Genomic DNA, 17,713 nt, shown 5'->3' on the forward strand with positions numbered 1-17,713 from the left:
AGAGGTCAAAGAAACAACGAGCGGAAGAAAGAGGTGTGACACACTCAATACATCTGAATATGGCAAACTGTTCGTTTCCGTCCTCATCTCTTTGACTCTCACATGCACACTTCTCAGAGGAACGACTACGACGTGTTCAGTAAATGGAATAGATGATTTTGTTACGTGGGCTGGAACGTGGTGTGACTTTGCCATGCCGTTGTTTTCTTGCGGGAAACAGAAGAAAAGCAGAGACTGTGACTCACAAACCACACAAACACCAACAGCCCACCTCACCTGAAAACACAACTGTGTTTCCGTCACTATCCAATTTCACCTTCAACTCCATTGAGATGCTTAGAGCTTCAGCAGATCTTCACCGTTGCTGGCATGTGATGGGCTGACACTGGCGTCACGTAAAGCTCAACAGGTGAACGTGATGATAATGTGTGTTTGATGGTCAGTGTGCTGAAGACACATATACACAAAGTCACAAATAAACAGAAGTCCGAATGAGGATCAGTGTTTCACACAGTAAGTGCTTTCAGTCCTCAGACACCCGGGAACACATTTATAAAACCTCTTTCAGACGCTCCAAAATAGACCAGAGGTTTTATAGGGTGAGAAAGGGTCTCTAAAGGGCTCCTGAGATGGTGGTAATAAAATCCATACGGCTCTAATGGAACGATGACAACTTTGTGTAAGTATTTCTTTCATTGAGAGCATAAAACTTTTATCTTTCTTTTTTTCTTTCTTAGTATAGTCGCTTCTATTATGCATATGAACGAATCTGCATCGATGCATAAAAAAAAATTATCAATTATTAAAACATGCAATCATCAAACATCATTCAGTTCACTGTAAAGTATTTTTATCATATCTTATTTGAAAACGTTTTGACAAAAAATAAAGTCTCTCTGCCCCATTCAGATGAGTGCGTGCGCACAGGACGCATGCGTATACTTGAAATAAAGCACATCGTCTTCTATATTTCTGAAGTTGGGCCGCTGTTTAAAGTGGTTTTACATGTAAAGCGCTCGATGTAAAGGACGCCACATTGCATCTCTTAGTGATATCCAAGAAGCAAGCCAAAGAAAGCCAGCCATAATTGATGATGCATCATCATTTTCAATCGAATTATTCACACAATAATCGTAATGGGATAAAATCATGAGACCAATGAGGATTCAGACCCTCATTAAAGCAATAAGCCCCTAACGCTTATTCCATACACGCAGTAATAAGTAAATTAAATCATATTTAGGTTATGTAATGTGGTCAGCCGTTATAAATAGGGGTATTTTATAACACAATCTTATATCATTTTTGTAAACAAATGGTGATATGAACTTTAGGTCATCATATTTGCCCATTCCTTAACATACTGCATACTACACTACTAAAACATTCTCAGATGAGTGATATCATGGAGTCGGAAAACCTTTTATAAGAGATTTTCCAGGTAAAGTGTAAATTTACCGATTTTATGTCATTTTGAAATACTACAGGAAAATATCGCAAACTTTACAAGAAAACCGGAAAACAATTGATTATATATCCTGTCATTTAAGAGGAAAAAAGTTCTTTTACGGTATATAACTGTCGCTTCAGTTGACATGACACCTTTAGTGGCACTTGAGTGATGTAAAGAGCACATCTTCTGTACCCGCGGTTCTGCCCTTACAAACCGTCTGCATGTCGTCTCTATTATTTCTGAATGAGTGAAAGTGGGCAGAAACAAAGAAAGTGAAAAGATTTGTTTCTGACTGTATTGACTCAGATGACTCACAGAGAGCAACACAAGCCAAGTGTTAGTCTGCTTTCTCTCATGAATGTTCTGGTCCTTTAACGTCAGGTCATTTCTTCTGAACGCCTGAATGACCTTCACTTTTATCTCTTGATTTAAAAAACACCTGCATGTATATACCGTTGTCAGGAATCTTAAAGGAGTGAAAGTTCAGAAGGATAAAGAGAGAGAGAGTCATGTAGTGTTAATGTTGATTGAGTGTTGAGAAAGCAGATCTCAGCAGGTATCTTAGCAACATGAGGAGATAAGTGAAGTGTGTGTGAGCATCTCTCTCTCTCTCTCTCTCTCATGCTGACCGGAGGTATGGGCGATCAGACACATTCAAGAGGAGAAGGGTCTTCTGAAATCTCTCTTCATGCCAGCACGATGAATATCACCATACAGATCCCATGAGAACAGTTTCTGAATCGATCTTTCCTATTGCCGACAGAAATGTCCCAGTTTATATCATACATGTGATTTTTTTGTCTATGCTTTGAAAGGTTTTTTGATGCCATAGAAGAACCTTTTAATAAAGAACCTTTAACAACTGAAGAACCTTTCAAGAAATGTTATTATAAAAAAGTAAGAAAGAGAAGGTTCTTTAAAGAACCTTTGATTCAATTCTATGTGGAAGCAAAAATAGTTCCTCTATGGCATCGCTCTGAAGAATCGATCCCGGGGGTTTGCACATAGTCAGAAACAAATGTAAATGTAAATGTAAGAACCATGTCAAAAGCACCTTCATTTTTAAGAGTGAGTTATTCTTGAAGTGTTATTATGTCTCATCTTTCCTCATTCGTCTTGTGTACTGAGGCGTTATATAACTGTCCTTAAATACTCTCAAGTATATTCTATTTACCTTTTGATTGATTTGAAATACTTAATGAGCTCATTCAGAACAAACACAAACCTTCTGTGAAGAGAACCTGGTTGTTTTTAGCGTCTCAACAAGGCAATTTGGTTTAATCAATCTGTAAATATAATGACATCATCTCATTTATAAAACATATGTTGTTCATTTGGCATATACGTAGTGAATTTATAAGTAAGTTTTAAACTGCAGTGGACTCACGGCATGCAGCCGGATGTAGGATGTGCTAACAGACCTCAGCATCATGTTGTTATAATTGCTTCCAATGTTTCCTCATCTGTAAGTGGCTTTGGATAAAAGCGTCTGCTAAATGACTAAATGTAAATGTATCTCACAGCTGACCAATCAGAATGAAGTATTCCAGACAGCCGTGTAATAATGTGAAAATAGGGAGTAAAATGAGAAATGTGTGATTGTGTTGTGACTGCAGTTTGAATCCTCATTTATACAAACTAAACTAGTCTGTGAGCTCAACTTCACACGGGTCTCTTCTGACACATCACACATATATCTGCATGTCACTTCACACTGGAATCTGAGGAACATTGATTCCCGAACACAGCCACACGAAGAAAACAATAAAAGAAATAAATGTGTGAGATATGTAAGGGATAATGTTCAGGCAGCCGGATGTAATAATCCCAGTGTGATCGGGACGTGAAGCCCTCGGAGGGTCTTGTGTCTCACTGAAGGGTTTTATTATTTCACTATAACAGCGGCTGTTTGAACATTATCCTGCTTTTTACACGACTATACTTGCCACATGTTCTGCACCCGGGTTACCGTGTGTTATTCGTTTTGAGAGGTTGTTATCTGGGAATAACGAACCTGCAAATGTTGTGACTGACCAATCAGAATCAAGCGTTCCAATGAGCCGTGTCATAAAATAATAACATCCCATACATGAAAAAGATTGCATTTACTGATCAGATATAATAATGCATCAGGATTGAAGAGAATTCAGATAAATGTCATTCTTCCTCTTGAAATGACTGTTTTGCTGTGGATGTTATTTTTGTCTGCTGCTTTCATCACTTTCTGTAAGAGAGACAGGAAACGAAACGTCTCTTTATCTAGCAGAACGGTCGATGTTTCCTTTATTTATGCTGTTATAAAACTAAAAATTGCAAATGTAAGTGTAGCTATATGAGGTGTGTGTGTGTGCATACAGAAGTCAACAGAAGCTGAAGGTCACTGCCTCATATCACTACAGCGCTATAAAGTGACTCACTGGAATCAGGAAATGAATATTTAAGTCTTTTGCAACAACAGTGTCATTCTTTGCATTTCTGTCAGACGCTATAGGAACAGCTTTCAGAAATACACCAACCAAACGCACTTAATGTCTCATTATTTATCAATTGATGAATGAATGTCTTGTTTGTAGAACTATTGTATATTGTCTTATGTGTATTTTTGTAAACTGTGATCAAGACCGTAGGTGCGTTTCAGTTCACGCTGGAAAAAAGAACACGTCTGTCACAAGTGTAGCATATGGCTTTTTCTGCAAGGCATTTCAATGTTAATATTAACACAAGTTCACATTAAATATGAAAAATATTTGTGATTCCATTTTACAAAAACACAGAAAAGTACATTTAAATGATTTTTTTACCAACGGTCTGTGTCAAGAGTGGATGAATCGACTGTCAACCATGTCACTCGGGTACAAAGTTGCATTTTCATAAAGAAATAATTCAATGTTTACAAGAAAGTTATTTCTAACAAATATGTGTTCAGCAGTTCTAAGCTTCTATATCAATAGTTTTTATTTTTCTTCCCAACAGCATTACAAACTCCATCCATTCTTTACATCTCTGAATCTGCTCTCAGGACGAAAGGTTTCAGAAAACGATATCTAGCACATGCTTTCTTTAACTAGATGAGTAATGCAGTTGATTTGTCTCGTGATGTGTAAAGTCATCACGTAATCTCTACATGTATTGTATTGTTCTTCAGTCTTTGATCCATATTTAAAGCACATTGTTCACAGGCTTCTGCGGTGTAACCAATGGAAACAGAGGGAAGACGGAAGATGTTCTTTTGAGGAAGGCGACAAAAAAGATCTTCAAAGGGACTGAATTTTGATCAAACATTCATGAGTTTTGGAAACCAAGGCAACGCATTGGAGAAGCTGTTGACATGATATGACACCGATCAGGTCTACTGTAGATGACCTCAGGATGGACAAGAACGCGTCGAGAGGAACGGAGGATAAGGGATTTACACCTGATCTCTCTTCCATATATCACCACTGGAGTGACTAAAAATATCTCACAACCCATAACCACCTTTGATCCTTTAAAGGGAAAGTTCACTCCAAAATGAACACCCTCAGATTGTTTCAGACCTGTATAAATGACTTTGTTCTGCTGAACTCAAAAGAAGAGATTTGGAAGAATGTCAGTAACCAAACACATCTCATCCCACATTGACTTTCCCTGAATCTTCCTTTGTGTCATTTATTCAGGTTTGAAACAACCTGAGGGTGAGTAAATGATGACAGAACTGTCCCTTTAACATCATTTCAGTGGACATTACAAAACTCATTGTCACCTCTAGACCTGACTACTGAGATCAGGATTCAGGCTTATGACAAAACCCAGAAGTATAAGATCATTACTCTATACACGCTGGAAAAAAGAACACGTCTGTCACATGTGATTCACACAAGTGTAGTATGTGGCTTTTTCAATATTAAAGTGGACACAAGTTCACATTAAATGTGAAAGATATTTCTGATTCCATTTCACATTTAAATGATTTTTACCAACGGTCTGTGTCAAGAGTGGATGAATCGATTCATTTGAAATAAACGATTTCTTCTAGACATCAGTGAGATGAAATGAAGAGCAAATAGAAACTTGTGCAAGTCTCATCCGTGTTTCAGATATTTCTCATGATGGTGACAAGTGCGTTTTCAAATCGTGGATGAATTTAACTCTCTGCAGCACAAACACAGAAAAGGGATAAAACGCTGAAGCGAGAGAAGGCTTGTGATGGTTATAAACTGAAGGTGTTTGTGTCCAACAGCGCCATCAAGTGCGTCCCCGAGAAACCCTTCAAACAACAGCTGTGGGAGTCCAGGGTTTATTTCAATTTACAAAAGGCTTCAATGACTCTTTTTACATGATATGAAATCCTGCATTAAAACACAAAAGGCAATGACTAAAAGAAATCCGTTTTCATCTTCATTTGCGCGAGGAACGCGAGGACTCCAGAATCTGAACCACAAGTCTGTTCTTGAGGCTGCGCAGTTTGCTACTGTAATTCTCCTGCAGGACTGCGTCTAGCTGCAGACGGAGACTGCGCAGGCACGGTAAAGATCCGCAGTTGGGCACATTCAGGAGCGTGTGGAAGAAATTCTGCCAGAGGTCAGCGTGAACATTTCTGAAAAAAGATGGAGTGAAGGATGAAATGACCCGTTATCAGACCATATGATTTATTTTCTGATTCAGGACACGAAGATGTTTTCATAAACTGTACCACTGATCTATATAAATGACTGGATTGCTCCTAGAACGCTAAACCAACGGCAGGAGGTGAAGCCACCGGAAGCGATCGCGCCGCCCAACTGACAGAGCGCCATTGACTTACAGTCAAAATGACCATCAGAAATAGAATCGTTTTTCAGCTTATTAGGCGTGCGATGAGTTTACAGTTCACATAGTGACGTATAGAGATCAATGTATAGAAGGCGAGTGTGTTTTGCACACTGTTAGTAAATGTTTCAAAATAAAGCTTCATGACTCAAAGAACATACAGCCTTGTATTCATCCGTATTGGGACTCCAGGATAAGCACGTTTGTCATATGTTGAGGTGTCTCGTGAGAAAATGAACGCAACTCACTCTATATCAAATAAGACGGGAAATTTCCCGACATTAAATGATTCATCATTTACATGCTTAAGACATTTGCGCTGTAAGAATGTACTGTAAGACTTAAGATATAAAAACGACGATACATATCATTAATATGTGATAACTAACTATTCATTTAATAGAAGGTTTGGGCACACCAACATGGCGGCGCGGTAGTTTCAGTGTAATGATGTCATTAGCAATCCACTCATTTATATAGATCAGTGAACATAACGTATATTATTGAACGTCATTGCTCTTCTGCTCTCATAAAGGATGATCAGTATTATTTGCATGACGGTTTCTTTGCTGCTCAAGTATATCAAATAAAGCCGTTCTTTGTGTATTGATATATAACGGTCTTGTATGTATGAGGTTTTGTGAATATAAAATCATCATCATTTACCTTTTGAACGTTCCGTTTGTTTTCCAAACTCCACCTTCATTCTTCACTTGCATGTACGTCCCAAATATCATACAATAGACCGTCCCCGCAATGCCAAAGTAATCCGTCTGTTAAAATAGGTTTATACTTCTGAATGAAATCTCATAATCCAGCTGAAATCTATTTTGAACTATTGACTTTTTAACAATGTATCTACAGTATCTGTGAGTTCAACATTGTAAAGTTGTATTTGAAATGTCTTTGTTAATGCACGCTTGAATTATTATAGACAATTCCTTTGTTTATACAAAACATTTCTTTTTCCAAATTCAGTTTCACCAAATTAAGCTCTGAACACACATCCAGAGTGAGCTACTACAGCCGTGTGGATGATGTGTGGTACGTCTGGAGATGATGGTTACCTGATAGTTCCACGGTCGCCCGCTCAGCATCTCCACACACTGGAAGCCTGACGTCATGCATTTGGCAGTGAACGCTGTGCCTGCTGGGAAGAGAGTCATATCGATGCTCTGACCCATATCAAGGAGAGTCAAACCGTGCTCCAGGTTCTCCAGATGGAAACACTCGTTCTCCAGAAACCTGAGAGAACACAAGACACCCTTTCAGCGGAAATCATTGTGAGGTTCATCCTAACAGATGAGCTTCTGTGTGCTGCATCAGGACCAGTCAGTCCAGTCATCTGCTCACCGCTGGTATTATTACACGGTTAAGGATTCTATAAATCTGCAGTAACACTTGACTTTTCCCTCCCCTGACTTCAATTCATACGCACGTGAATGCGACAGAACAGAAACACAAGCCCGTCTGAAGTTTGGTGAACTGTGACCTGTGAATTCGCATTACATGAGACCAATAGATGAACAAAAAAGCAGCCGCCCATTTTCGCAGCAGCGTCCGAATGAATTTATCAAGTCTGACCGTTGCATAATGTTGCACAATTCATTGCGAAATCTAAATATCTTTTATGTCAAATAACAAAACTAAATAGCATTTTTAAAATCAAACAAAAAAAAATGAATATTTATACAATACTTTAATATACACAAACTAAGACTGTGTTTGTGCTTTTCCTAATTTTTACTTTATTAAGAAATATCAGCATATCCAGGTTTACCAAGCTTGTCCAAAAACAGCGGCCTCTGCGGTTCAAAACATGTACTGTGATTCTTCAAACGTCTCAACCGACTTGAATCGTCACATATTATAGTCGGTCTTCAACAGGCTCGCGGCCAATCGCTACAGCCCTACATAGAGTGAATGATGTACCTCTCTCCCAGCAGAAAGTTATCGGGTTTGATGTCGGCGTGTATGATGTTTGCCTGATGCAGCGTCTCCACCATGTGCAGAATACAGACGGTGAAGTAAAGGACCAGCGGCTGCGGCATCACCTTCTCACTGCGACCCTTGTACAGATTTATTGCGCTCTGCAGGTAGAACACGTCACGCATACCGGTTTAAAAACTATAATCGAAACCACACGCATGCATTCAAATCCTCCTACAGACCACTTCGTCAGATGTAAACGCTGGTCCAGAAGCACTTCCTGTTTCATTTCTATATCTTCAAGATATTTGTTTTAAATGTTCAGCTGTATTTTGTTTCAACTTCTGTGTGGTGTTAAAAAAGTGAAACGCAAAGTTCTTCTGGACCGCTGTTGGATCAGCATTGCTTACAGTTTCCAAAGTGGCCTATAGAGCAGCTGCAAGCCCCGCCCTCAGATATAAAACCATCTTTCATTGGCTCTCCTCACCAGGAGTGTGCCGCAGTTGTGCAGTTCTCCGATCAGAACGCTGCCGTTAGTGAAGAGATGAGCCGAGTATAATGTGTTGAAGAGATGACGCACGACGGGCTGCAGACGGGCGTTCAGCTGACTGTCAATGTAAAACTCCCACGGATTGGCTGGCTTCTGAACCTGTGAGCAGCAGCACACACATCACATGACGCTGATGTTCAGCATTATATCAAATGAGGAGACACGCAGCGTTCAGTTCTCACCTTCAGGATTTGCTTCTGTGAGTTCATCAGGTTTGTGGCCTGATAGACCGTAGCAAAAGCTCCCTGACCCAGAACAAAATCCACCCGCAGCGACTGTCCGGCTGAAACACAAACATATTTATAGACACAAACTGAATAAAGTTCCTCTTCAGTGAGGGTACACTCATTCGAGATTTACCGATCTGGATGGTCATTTTAGGTGTGATGCTGGGCAGGCGACAGGTCCAGACGGTGAGGGTGGGATGCGAGGACAGAGGTGGTTGAAGTTTGGAGAGAAGTGAAGCGATCAGGTCTTCATCCCAGGGGTCTGACACCAGCTGCAGTCCACCTACACAAACAAGTTTTATTGAGCAATGTCCTGTATCTGGTGTGTGACGCCAAAAATGATGTCGGGTGTCTTCACAAAATACTCTCACATAGACTATCATTTGAACTGCAGTGGCGGCACTATGTTTTCAGTGGAAGAAGCTTGTTTCTGGCCCTTCTGTGAGCTCAAAAAGAGCTTTTGATTTCTTGAAAAGGTCACTAAAAAGAATGTGGGGTACATGATTGTAATGTTTTGAGCTGTTGTCTCGTTGAATCAGGGTTATAGTGTAGTTAGTTACACAGCGAGTCTGCCGATATGAACGAGACGCAAACAAATGACTAAACAGTTGAAATATTCGGTCACCAGCAAATAAAGACATCAGTGAAGCACAAGAGTAAGTCTGGTTGGCTAAAGTGGGCTGAAAAGCGAGTGGGAAAGTATAAAAAGCTTTTCTGTTTGGTTTATTTCATTTAATGTTTCATACGGTCATTTCATCTCATTTTTAGAACTCTGTTGTTTGTGAAGTGATGGGTTAATGCCAGAGTTCACATCATGTCAAGGCTCTCGGGGGTCTCCGTACCACTCCTCCAAAATAATAAAGTAAACGATGCAGCGGGCGGTACAAGCATCAATCACATGATCTCATTTGACCACATTACACGCATAAATGTCCTTAAAATGTTGATAATCCATTAAAAGAGATCCACATGAGGAGAAATTGAAGGATATATTTCTTTCTTTTTTGGAGAGACCATGCTATCCATCTTTCTGTTATTTTGTATTTTATGTTGCATTGTAGCAGACATTGTTTTATTCACAAAAACTCATTTCTGCCTAAGTTTGATGTCTTTCTTGCTGACATTTCATTCATTGTAAAATCGTATTGATAGCAATAATAATAATTTGTTTTTTTATTAAAAAAATTTATTTACTACCGTGCTTTTTTAATTTTCTCGTCTTTTGATTCTTGTTCTTTATATTATTGAGATATGGTTCTGTATTCATTAATTATATAATATACACTATTTATAAAAAAACTAATGTAAAGAGTGGGGGAACCAGCCAGTCGTCGTATGCAGCATATGAGCGTTTTAACACGATTCAGCTCCTGATAATGTAGATCAAGTATATGCAAATAATCCACATGAACCAAAGCAGAATACAAAAAACAGATGTCATTCCTTTGGGCAACAGGGTAGCCGCCCCAGACCCCCCTAAATTCAAACCCTGGTTAATCCACTTAACAGTAGCCCTACACGTGCACGTGTACAAGATCATGATGGCATCCCCTCCGCCTCATTTAAATACCTGGTGTGGGCGTGTCCGCTGCGCAGGGGCTCATGGGAACATCCACAGTACTAACAGACTTCCTCTCCGGGCTCATCGAGACGCTTCGTCTCGTATCTGAGAGTTTCCCGGAGCACTGCGGAGGACTCGCCATGACATCCAGATCGGTGTCTGTTGGTCGAGGTGGGCTGGCAGTGGAGAGCCAGTCTAGACCTGCTGCCGGACTCATGGGCTCCTCCAGGCTGGTATCATAGACCGGCTTCGGACTCCTCATTAGAGATTCCTGCAACATGCGCACAGCCTCCGTCCCAGACCTCCGCTGCTGGAACGATTTCTTCGGGAGGAGAAACTGAACTTCCTCTTGAGCGGAGAACACTTCTGAATCCTGCTCTGCCATTGGCTCAGGGCTCTTTGCCCACAGCAAGTCTGGTTCAGGGGCTTTCTCTGGACTCTGGTAGATGGACCACATAGGTCTGGTGTTCTGGTGCTCTCCAGCAGTCCTGCCAGGAATCATCATGACATCAAGATCTGGATCTGGCGTGGGAACCGATGCGTCCACCTGTAACCAGGATAATCCCGGTGAGGCTTTGGGACTCATGAGGACGTCCTTGTTCTCCAGTGGTTTCTTCCCGGATCTTCTCCTGTGAAAGGACATCTTGGGCAGGAGGATATCAGCTGCGTGTGAATCCTCGTCTCTCTCCGAGACTTCAGAAGAGATGAGATCTGCTCCCGGCTCTTTCTCCGGGCTCTGGTAGATGCTCCAGCTGGGTTTGGCGCTGACAGATTTCAAAGACTCGTCGTCCGTCCGCAGGATGGTCTGGTCGGGGAACGACAGGGCGGCCAGCGGATGTCTGCTGCTGTTGGTGGTGTGGTTGTGTTGGGTCAGAGAAACACCCGGAGTCTGATGAGCTAAAGACACGCCCTCCCCGACGATAGTGCCCTGAGCCCGCATGCTGAACTCCACCACCTCTGACGGCTTCTCGTCTAATGGACTCTGCTCCATGATTGGACTGCGGACAGATGAGAAACGGGCCAATCAGCTTCAGCCAAGAAAGAAGAGAGAATGCACTTTATTCAAGACCATACCTGAGTTTAGTGGGCGGCCGCACGAATTGGTTTTCCTCCGAGCTCTCGACACCTCTGACCTGCGCGCTTTCTTCTGCGAGAGAATAAATCCAGCGGTCAACACTGCACGGAGACGAACAGATGAATATTGAATCAATAGTGGAATACCTTGCGTCTGCTCAATATCCCACGAGTGCGGAGCGCGAGGATGCAGCGGTGTGGACACCAGATGAGCGGACAGAGCGAAATCACGTGTGTGGTTGGGACACGGGCCCAGCGAGACGTTACGAGCCCCCCACACTGCGCTCTCATCCGTGATGAACTCGGTGCTGACTGGAGTCTCCTACTCAACAAACAACAACATACAATCACATCATAAGCATAATGCAGCAAATGATTCATTCCAGACCTGTAGAACTTCAGATATTCATAATCAAACCACACTGAACAGAAAAACAACGGAGGCATTTCTCAAGATATCATCTGTTGTGTTCCACAGAAGAACGGCTGACATACAGGTTTACACACTCACGCTGGTTTTGGAGATCTCGGCGAGTGCTCGACTCACTGCTGGTTTCTTTCTGAGCACAGACTGAGCAGATCTACAGACCGACAGACAGATGGAATCAAACAGAGCCTTCACACAAACATCTACATCACATGACAGATGAAGTCCTGATCTTACCCTCCGTTCTCCTGATCATCTGTGTCCTGATAGATCATGAATGGTGTTGTGCTGGGTTTAACACACGAGGCGGCGCTGCCTAAAACACACACAGAAAACCAGCATCAGACCAATGCGTGATGTAGAAGCCAAACACATCTCTCCTGTCCTACTAAAACCTTTGCACAGTTTCACAGAAGAGGCTCAGGACTAGTCCCAGACTAAAATTTAAGTTTGACTGAAAAGAAATTACCCTGACATACAGTATCTTTAAATACATCATTGATACACACCAGTAATATCTTTATCTAAGGCAGTGGTTCTCAGACTGTTGTACGTATAAAGACCCCGGTGGTATAAAGCTCTATATATATATTCATTTACATTTCAAATGTTTAATACATGATGGATGAATACGGAATACATTTCAGCCTGTGTGCAATTTTAATTAAGGATGCATGATAAATCAGTATCGGCTGATAAATGTTCATTTTTAATGTTATCGGCTGATAATAAGAACTTAGGCCGATATATTATAGGTGATAAATCATAAATGATTTCCTCTGGTTTAACTTCTTCAGCTCCTCACAGTTATAATCCAGCACAGTTCTGTCGTGATCATTCACTTACTGATATTAGTAACTGTTGATGTAGATTCAGTATTTATGAATGTGTCAGTTATAGGAACAAAAGCATATTGTTTGAATCAGACTGCTGTCTGAATGCTTTCTGTCTTGAGATCGGTTAGACTCGGTGGTTTGCTCTGGAAGAACATCTATAGTTTGTTTGTTACATGAGAATATACCAGAAAAGTTTGAAGGTTAAATAATGTTTAACTAGTGTAAAGTATGTTTGGTACATGATGTTCAGGGGAAAAAGAGAACTAACGATTAACGTGTATATTTAGTTATCTTCTGTGTTAAATATTCTTTCCACGTTGTTTGTATTTAATATAAATTTGTCGTTTTTCAGCAAGTCCCCACCAAAATCAATAAATCCACAGTCCTGTTTACTTTGCAAGTGTTTTGTGTCCAATATTACTATTAGCTGGCAAATAAAAAAGGGACTTAAATACCCTAATCATCCTGGCTTAAGCACCTTTGATATTTATAGTTTTTCCCAAAAATCATTATTAGTCCCCCTTTATGTGTGTCGCTGGGTTTTTTCAATAAGTGCTCGTTGACCTTGTTCTTTTTAAATGATTAAATACGGTGTTGTCAGTGTTTTTTTTCCATTTCCTGAAAAGCAGCGTTTATTGCTTTACTGCATTGTTCACTACACATGAAAAGCATCAGAGAAGGACATGAACATCACCAGTGATTCTGCAGCTCTTCTCAAAGCTGTCCTCAGGCTGAATCATACTGTTAAACATGCTCTCCTGCAGGAGGGTGGGCACCTGAAACATGTCCATGATCACACCTAGAAAAAACACACACACACACATCTGTTACACACACTAGACACTACAACAAACATCTGAGCCAAAGACAGCCTGTGAAGAAATCTCAGCATAATACAAATGAACATGTGTGTTAACACAGACTGTCTGACGAAACATTCATGTGTAAAATTAAAGTTTGAAATAATAATACTTCAAATAAAAAAAAAAAAAGGAAACAGAGAGGTGACTGGTGATGTCACCAATGTCACTGCAGGCGGTGTTTCAGAAAAGGCATTTTTGTTCGACCACATGCAGCATCACCCGGACAAATCAGTATATGTGATATCAGAGCACCACGAGAGGTTTAAAAAAGCATCTACTCTTAAATCTCTCGTGGACAAACAAGCCCACGACACTGGAACATGTGTTTGACAAATCGCAGTGAAACGAAAGACGAAAGCCATTCCATCTATTTTTCTCATTCAAAATTCTGTTCCACTAGGAAATGCATCAAAATACTGAAGTAAAAACAATCGCAACTTCTGGTTCACGGGGATTTTGATAGTGATGGTGAAACGAAGCTATGCGAAGCATTGAGGCTTTCCACTCAAGTGTATCATAAAATGGTTCTTTTCATTCAGCTTTTCAAACCGGTGCACACTACGGTCAAAGCTGGTCCTTAGTGTCCATTTATATTTGTGGTTTCATATAATAGTTTATTGATGTAAAGTGACCTATGACGTGATTGTGAACTGGGGACTCTATTACACACAAGATTTTTATTAAGGCACAGGACGTGTTCAACAGTGCGAGGCTAGTCAATTTCTTTACTTCTGCTGCCTTTTAGGATATTCTTTCACATAAGACCATGGGTTCATAATATGGAGTGATTGTATCTAAAAACGAAGTTTCAGACGTCACGGATCACGTGGTTATGACAAAACGAATAAAGCGGCGGTACAATGCTTCGCTCTTTCTTTTTATACAAGCTCGTAGCCTCGGTGTCAAACATCACATCACTAGTTTCATTTAAAAGTACTTGTCATCTTTGACAACAGTATTTAATCATTTAAAACGAGTGTTTCCTAAAAGATGTTGGACATCTGAGGTTATGAAAGGACAACAATGATATCAAGGTGTTGAGGAATCAGGTGTGTGTGTGTTCTTACCCAAAGCTTCTCGTGTGTTGACAGTGGGAGAAGGAAGAACTCGGGATGGTGTGGCGTGCATGAAACCCAGAGATGTGTTTGGAGTAACATGAGAGTGATTGAACCCTCCACATGATGCTGAGAGAGAGACAGAGAGTGAATCCACATACAGCCACTCTATGTGTGTGTGTGTGTGTGTGTCATGTATAGAAACACTCACTGTCAGCATTATTCCCATCATCATTTGCCTCCGGCTGTTTCGACACATCACTACAGATAAACACAGACAAGTGTGAGGATACAGTCCGTTAAAACATTCCTTCAGTATCTGATCAAGCTGTGATGTGATGCTCCTCACCGATCTCTGATCTGATGGACGGATGAGCTCTCAGTATCTCCTGACGCTCTGAATGTCTGCATCACATCTCCACTCTTTCTTACACCGCTCACACATTCAGCCTGGGACCCCTGAGGCACGAGGGGTCGACTGGCTTCTGTCACGTGTCTGGAGGACAGACAGATGTCCGATTTCCCGGCATGCCCTGCGGAGTGTTCGGTGCGGAGCTGCAGTGCTGCTTGATGCTCAGACACCAGCTCAGAGATTTCAGTCCTTCTGAACGCTGATGCTGCTTGTTCCTGTACAAAAGAGTTCAAACACTTTCAGAATGAAAACTAATATAACCTATAATAATGATTCCTGCAACCCCACACCTCTCTCCAAAACCCAAACAAGTTGAACAGAGAGCGAGCTGTGAATGGAGAGCTTGCACCGACTGCTTTTTGCAGGTGTGATGTTTCAGTGACCTCTTTACCTTCCTCTCTTCAGCTGGCTGCACGATCACATTCTTCTCCAGATCTTCCAGGAGCTTCTTCATCTTCTTCACCTCCTCTTCTTCCTCCCACAGCCTCCTCTGCTCCTCCGCTGCTCACAAAACACTCGCCATCACACAGGCGTCACATGTGCGCATGTTTCAAACACACGTCAAGGATTCATGGAAGAGTTCTCACCCAGTCTGCGCTGTTCCTCTTGCTGTCTGCATTTAGAGAAGTATCGTCTGGCTCGGAGCTCTTCAAACGACAACTCGGATCCCTCACACTGCAGCTCGTTCACACAATACATGGACACGCTCTCAGCACCCGTACTGCCGGCCGCCCGGCTCGGGTTATTCTCAGAGCGCGAGATCCTGAGCACACAGAAAAGCCGGTCAGACACGGCTCCAAAGAAACACACTGAAATATTACTGTGTTCCAGAAGATTCAGCAGATCTGACAGACACTTACACGCGCACTGTTCTAGGTGCCGGAGAGACGCATTCGGACTCCTGCGAGCGACACAAACACGTATGAATCAGAAAACAGGTCGACAGTTAGACCACGCAGTTCAAGAGCAGACAGTGTGACGTCTGTACCTTGCATGGAGTCTGGACGGTCTCTCTCTGTCTCTGGGTCTGATTGACGAGCTGAGAGTTCTGCAGCGGCTGACGCACGTGATCTGTCAGTGAAGAGACGGCGGTGTATAGATTATTGTCCTCTCTCTCAGACATTCAAAAGCTCAAACAGAAGATCATTCCTGTACCTGGCACTGTCGTCTGAGCGTTCACAGATATTCGACTCTGGAAGAGCCTGTGAAGCCATAAGAACACGTCATATCATCAACAAAATGAGCATCCGGAATACGAGCAGGGACGATCACTCACTTGTATTGTTGAAGCACGTTGTCCTGCGGTTGGGCCTTGTTCTCTAGGGCTCTCTGGTACACCGCCTCGGCCTGCGGGATCAGTCCCTTCTTCTCAAACTGATGGGCCCAGTCCATATATAGCGCTGCGGCCTGCGTCCCCACACCTTGACTGTAAAGATGACTGTACACCTCGATCGGATCGCTGTAGAAACTCGCCTGCGGAGGACGTTTAAAGCGTATTAAAGTGATAGTTCATCCAATTCACACTCTTGTCATTTCAAACCTGTATGTACTTTATTTCTTTTTAACCTGCACCCATTCACAAGCATTGGTTTTGTGTCCATACAATACCAGTAAGTGAACGTGTGCCGGCGCTGTTACTTTAAAATATCTTCTTTTGTGTTCTGCAGCAGAAGGAAAGTACATACAGGTTTGAAATGACAAGAGGGTGAATACATGATGACAGCATTTTCATTTTTGAGTGACCGATCACTTTAATCTCGTTTAGATATTGATCTTACAAGCTATAGATTCGCTCAGTTCCGCGTGATTGCAAATGCACGAGACTGAACTTACACATTTGATACAGTGAGTGACGTATCGCAGGTCATTGTGGTATCGGTCATCATGAAGGAAGGTTTGAACCAGGCGGTCCAACACCACAGACAGACCCTTCCTCTCCTCCAGCGATAACCTGCTCTCCAGGAACTGCACAAACCTAACACAACACATGTGAAACATTGCATATACACACACATGGAGATTTCATAAAAATCCACTGACTTATCCCATGGGTCTAAAGGGTCATCGCCAACATAACTGCGGACGCTGGACTCAAAGGCCCTGAAAGAAGATTTGTGAATGACAGAAGATGTTCAAGGAGTATAAATGACTATCCTGACACTATACTGTATAAACATCCATTCAAACACTTTCATCACAATAGTGTCCTGTAAACATACGAGAATAACCAATAGCGTCGCGATGAAATGTCATTTCACTTACTGAAAATAAGACGCGATGTCCATCTGTTCTTCTGGTGAATGTTTAGACGTTCATTTCAATCGTTGCTATCAAAGTATTAATCGCTTATTGTCTAATTCTTTGCTCTTTTTAACTCTCTCCGCCCGGACACACAATTTTACTTCAACGGAATGTTTTCAAATTTCCAGCTTAGCGAATCACGAGCCCCCTCGATGCTGACCAGCCAATCAGCGCAAGGACGTCACGTAAACTTGCGTCATCGTCGCGAGGTCCCGCCTATGAACAAGGGCAGATTTG

At 41.7% G+C, this 17,713-nt stretch overlaps 1 protein-coding gene across 2 annotated transcripts; it reads right to left on the reverse strand.

Moving 5' to 3' along the window:
* Positions 1 to 4,371: 4,371 nt before the first annotated feature.
* bub1 (BUB1 mitotic checkpoint serine/threonine kinase) lies at positions 4,372 to 17,692 on the reverse strand. 2 transcript variants are annotated; one of them, XM_079475647.1, is made up of 25 exons: positions 17,438 to 17,692; positions 17,216 to 17,275; positions 17,009 to 17,150; positions 16,452 to 16,648; positions 16,331 to 16,377; positions 16,164 to 16,246; positions 16,036 to 16,076; positions 15,763 to 15,938; positions 15,567 to 15,676; positions 15,113 to 15,390; positions 14,975 to 15,024; positions 14,776 to 14,892; positions 13,540 to 13,644; positions 12,247 to 12,325; positions 12,094 to 12,163; positions 11,730 to 11,904; positions 11,583 to 11,655; positions 10,518 to 11,506; positions 9,081 to 9,230; positions 8,903 to 9,003; positions 8,658 to 8,819; positions 8,174 to 8,331; positions 7,309 to 7,486; positions 6,908 to 7,014; positions 4,372 to 6,029 (listed from the first exon to the last, which is right to left on the reverse strand). In XM_079475647.1, the coding sequence occupies exons 1-25, from the start codon at positions 17,458 to 17,460 to the stop codon at positions 5,831 to 5,833; spliced, it is 3,870 nt and encodes a 1,289-aa protein (XP_079331773.1). In that variant the 5' UTR covers positions 17,461 to 17,692; the 3' UTR covers positions 4,372 to 5,830. The 2 variants fall into 2 exon arrangements, with proteins under 2 accessions (XP_079331773.1, XP_079331774.1); XM_079475648.1 differs by lacking the exon at positions 14,776 to 14,892 and having other exon boundaries at positions 5,715 to 6,029; positions 17,438 to 17,588.
* Positions 17,693 to 17,713: the final 21 nt, after the last annotated feature.

Source organism: Barbatula barbatula, assembly GCF_947034865.1.
Source record: "Barbatula barbatula genome assembly, chromosome: 15".
Taxonomy (NCBI): domain Eukaryota; kingdom Metazoa; phylum Chordata; class Actinopteri; order Cypriniformes; family Nemacheilidae; genus Barbatula; species Barbatula barbatula.

What these genes read in the sequence shown, in the direction of transcription:
- bub1 (XM_079475647.1), bottom strand. Translation starts at nt 17,460, where the DNA reads ATGGACATCGCGTCTTATTTTCA. An exon ending in AGAGGAACAGCGCAGACTGG is followed by an intron (nt 15,677 to 15,762) that starts GTGAGAACTCTT and finishes TTTTGTGAGCAG; the next exon opens with CGGAGGAGCAGAGGAGGCTG. An exon ending in TGATGGGAATAATGCTGACA is followed by an intron (nt 14,893 to 14,974) that starts GTGAGTGTTTCT and finishes TCTCTCTCTCAG; the next exon opens with CATCATGTGGAGGGTTCAAT.